Raw genomic sequence first — 3363 nt, 5'->3', positions numbered from 1 at the left:
ATGGCATCATCAAGCTCGCAACTAGACGTTCCAGAATCTACATCCAGCATGCAACAACAACAACCAGAAAGGGCTGTCTATCTGATGGGTGGATATACCATGAAGCTTAAAAAACATCAGTTGAGTGTACAGATTGAAAATCCGGTTGATTTCTCATCTCTTCTGCATCACGGGTGTAACATCAAGGGTTTTTACAATACTCAAGGCTGGCAGGAGTACTTTAGGATGCTGAATGGTCCTTCGTACAAAGCCTTGGTAAGGCATTTCTGGGTAAGGGCATCTATCTTTGATAAAAAGGCAGCAGAAGAAGAGGAAAAGAATTTGATCCTATGTTATCCAGAACTTGCTGAGAAAACAAGGGAAGAAATGATGCTGGAACCTTTTAAGGGAACTGAAATCAGGTCAACAATGATGGGAGTTCCCATAAGAATCACTCAGGAGGTGATTGCTTCAGTAATTGGTGTAGAAGCGTCTGGAAAATACTCTGGAATAGAGATTTCTAATTCAAAAGAAAGCTTCTGGGATGACAAAGTCAACATGACTCTCTTCAACTCAACAGCACCACAGGTGTATGCTGACTTGGATATGGAAAAGAAGATACTCCTGAAAATCCAATATGAGAACTTGCTACCAAAAGGTGGTGGAAATGACAAACCCTCTTTGGCTCAAAAAGTCTTCGCTTATCATCTTATCAAAGGGGAGAAAATCAACTTACCAAAGTATATCTTCAAATTCATGGAGAATCAACTTTGGAGAAGTCAGAACAAGAACAGATTCTGGGTACCTTATGGAAGACTACTCTCTGAAATTTTCCATCAAGGAGGAGTAATTGCTGCACTCAGTGCAACAAGGTTCTACACTGATAAAATGCTGGATACAGTGGTTGGCAAAGTAATCAATGGAAGAACATTGAAAAGCATGAACCTGATTCAAGAGTTCACACCTCTGGAGTCAGATATCAGTGAATCCATGGTTGTCTCGCAACTGAATGCTGATTTCCCTCCAATCTGTAAGAAGGATTCACTTGCAGTTCAAATGGCACTTCTTAGTGATCATTTTTCAACAACAGGTGAGTTTATTGGTTTAGAGGAAGTTCCTGAGGAGATGCCAGGAAGTAAGCTACCTGTTGAGGGAAGCAGGAAGAGTAAGAAAAAGAAAGTGTCAGAAGAAGAGTACTTGGAAGTGGAGAATTCTTCCAAGAAGAAGAAAACTTCCGACAAGCTGAAAATTGGTGGGTTTGGATTATCATCAATTGAGAAAGAAGTTCAGGATCTGGACACTAATGTGGTCCTGAAGAGAAAGACCAGAAGTGGCAAAGTTGCTGCTTCTGAGACTATAACAGCTCCTGAACATCCTCCAGTACCTAAGAAGGAGAGGAAACCTGCAATTAGGAAGATAATGGAATCTCCCTATGTCATTGAAGAAGTAGAAGGTGTGGAAGCCTCAACTGATCTGGTTACAAGGGAATTGAAGAAGAAAAAGGAGGAAGAAGCTGCTGCTCAGGCTCTTCAGAAGGCCTTTTTGCTATCAAAAGAGATTGAAGTTCCTGCATCTAGCTTTGTGACTAAAGATGATGCTGTTGTTGCTGCAGAAGCCATTCAAGCTGCTAAGGATCTTCAAAATCAAGTCACCTCAGAAGTAGAGGATTTATTGTTGTTTGCAAACAGTGTTGAAGGTCTTCAGAAGGACTCGGATGTTAAGCCAGCAGAAGTAATCAATGTATCCTCAGATTCCTCATCCTTATCCTTATCCTTATCATCATCCTCTGATTCTGATGATGATAAACCCCTAGGACAACGCTACCCGAAACTAGTAAAAAGCCATTCAACATCAACCAAGACCAACAAAAAGCCCTCTCAGTCAAGCACTTATGAGCCTGTTGGTCACATAATTAATGAAAGGTTAGAAGAAATAGCTGAGAGAAGAGACAGAGTCATTGATAGTATTCTTCGTCATCACCCTCAACCTCTCAACATTCAACCCATCAACATGGTTGTATCAGAAAATGTTGAGCTTAACTCAGAGAAAGCCTCTGAAACAACTTCAGAAGCAGTTGCTTCTGAGAAGATTGTTTCAGAAAGCCCCCAACAACAAACACCAGAACCACACAAGCCCTCATCACCCCAACAACAACAATCACCCAAAGCTGATAGTGACCCACAACCCAACATTCAAACAGAGCAAACATCACCCCAACAACCACCAACCAACATTGAAGCTGAACCCCAACCAAACCCACAACCAGAGCAAGCCTCACCTATGGATATTGACAATCATCAAGTCAACTTCCTAGCCTCAACTTCATCTGTACACATTGCTTCTGACCAACCATCTTCCTCAACCCAATCTGAACAACTCACCTTTCCAGAGTCCAACCTTGATCAAAATCTATCCCTTAGTGCTTCTGACCAATCCTCAGACTTAGAAATCCTTGATCAACCACCCTTAGACATCCTGGAATCTGAGTACAATGTAACTGAGCTACTCAAGATCAGTTCTGAAATGGAAGATCTGATTCAGCTCAGAAGGCTGCTTGATTTTCCAATTGCGTATGAAGAGCAATGGTCATCCTTGAAGAAGAAAGCTTATGACTTGTTAGATGCAGTGAGCAACAAGTGTATAAAGACAAAAGCTGCTATTGTCAGGAGATTCTTTAAGAACTCTCAATCAGCTAAAAGAGCTAGAGGTCCCAAGCTGCTTCTGGCTAATGAGCCTTTCTACTCAGAAGCAGATTATATGACAAGGGAAGCAAGGATGTTCAAGCTGCTAAAGCAGAAGCTATAACACCCTATTTCTATTAAGCGGTAAAACGTGCGAATATATCAGAAATATTCTAGAAATAGATGTTACGTCTGCGAATAAACCACAAATCATACATGCATAAAGATCATGTTACACAACATAGCAGCGGAACAAACAGATAAATTCATAAAAATCTCTGGATCTCCAAACATAATACAAATGTATTCTCCAAATCTCAAATAACAGAATATCTCCACAACTCCAAAATACAAAGTCAAATAAACAACATGCAAAGACTATCCTAAATCAGAGCCCTAATCTAGACACTTGCATGAAAAAGAGGAACTCCACTCCTCGGCATCAACAAGCAACAACTAAGCATCATGCATTCCATCTACCCGTCCATACAGAAAGGTAGGTGGTAAACCACTGAGGGTTAGCATTACATCATCATAATCCACGAAAAACATTTATTATGAACATTGGAAATGAAAGGATATATTCAAGAATAGCAATTCATACATATTATTCACAAGTAATCTCAACTCATGCATATTATCATTCCAAGTTCATCTCCACAAGTGTATCATACACATATACCATTTCACCTTGTCAATCAAC

At 40.3% G+C, this 3363-nt stretch overlaps 1 protein-coding gene across 1 annotated transcript; it reads left to right on the top strand.

The window, feature by feature from the left end:
- Positions 1–2784, top strand: LOC146914330 (uncharacterized). The gene is made up of 2 exons (XM_085721046.1): positions 1–1942; positions 2078–2784. Exons 1-2 carry the CDS (start codon positions 1–3, stop codon positions 2782–2784), a joined length of 2649 nt encoding a protein of 882 aa, XP_085577172.1.
- Positions 2785–3363: the final 579 nt, after the last annotated feature.

Source organism: Medicago sativa, chromosome 6, assembly GCF_051527215.1.
Source record: "Medicago sativa cultivar Bolivia chromosome 6, Bolivia_mono, whole genome shotgun sequence".
NCBI lineage: Eukaryota > Viridiplantae > Streptophyta > Magnoliopsida > Fabales > Fabaceae > Medicago > Medicago sativa.
Note: the sequence above shows the minus strand (reverse complement) of the source record. Positions and strands in the feature narration are given on the sequence as shown.

Coding starts and splice junctions, on each gene's coding strand:
- LOC146914330 (XM_085721046.1), top strand. CDS start 1: ATGGCATCATCAAGCTCGCAACTAGACGTTCCAGAATCTACATCCAGC. Junction 1,943..2,077: donor AAGAGACAGAGTCATTGATA/GTATTCTTCGTC, acceptor AGATTGTTTCAG/AAAGCCCCCAACAACAAACA.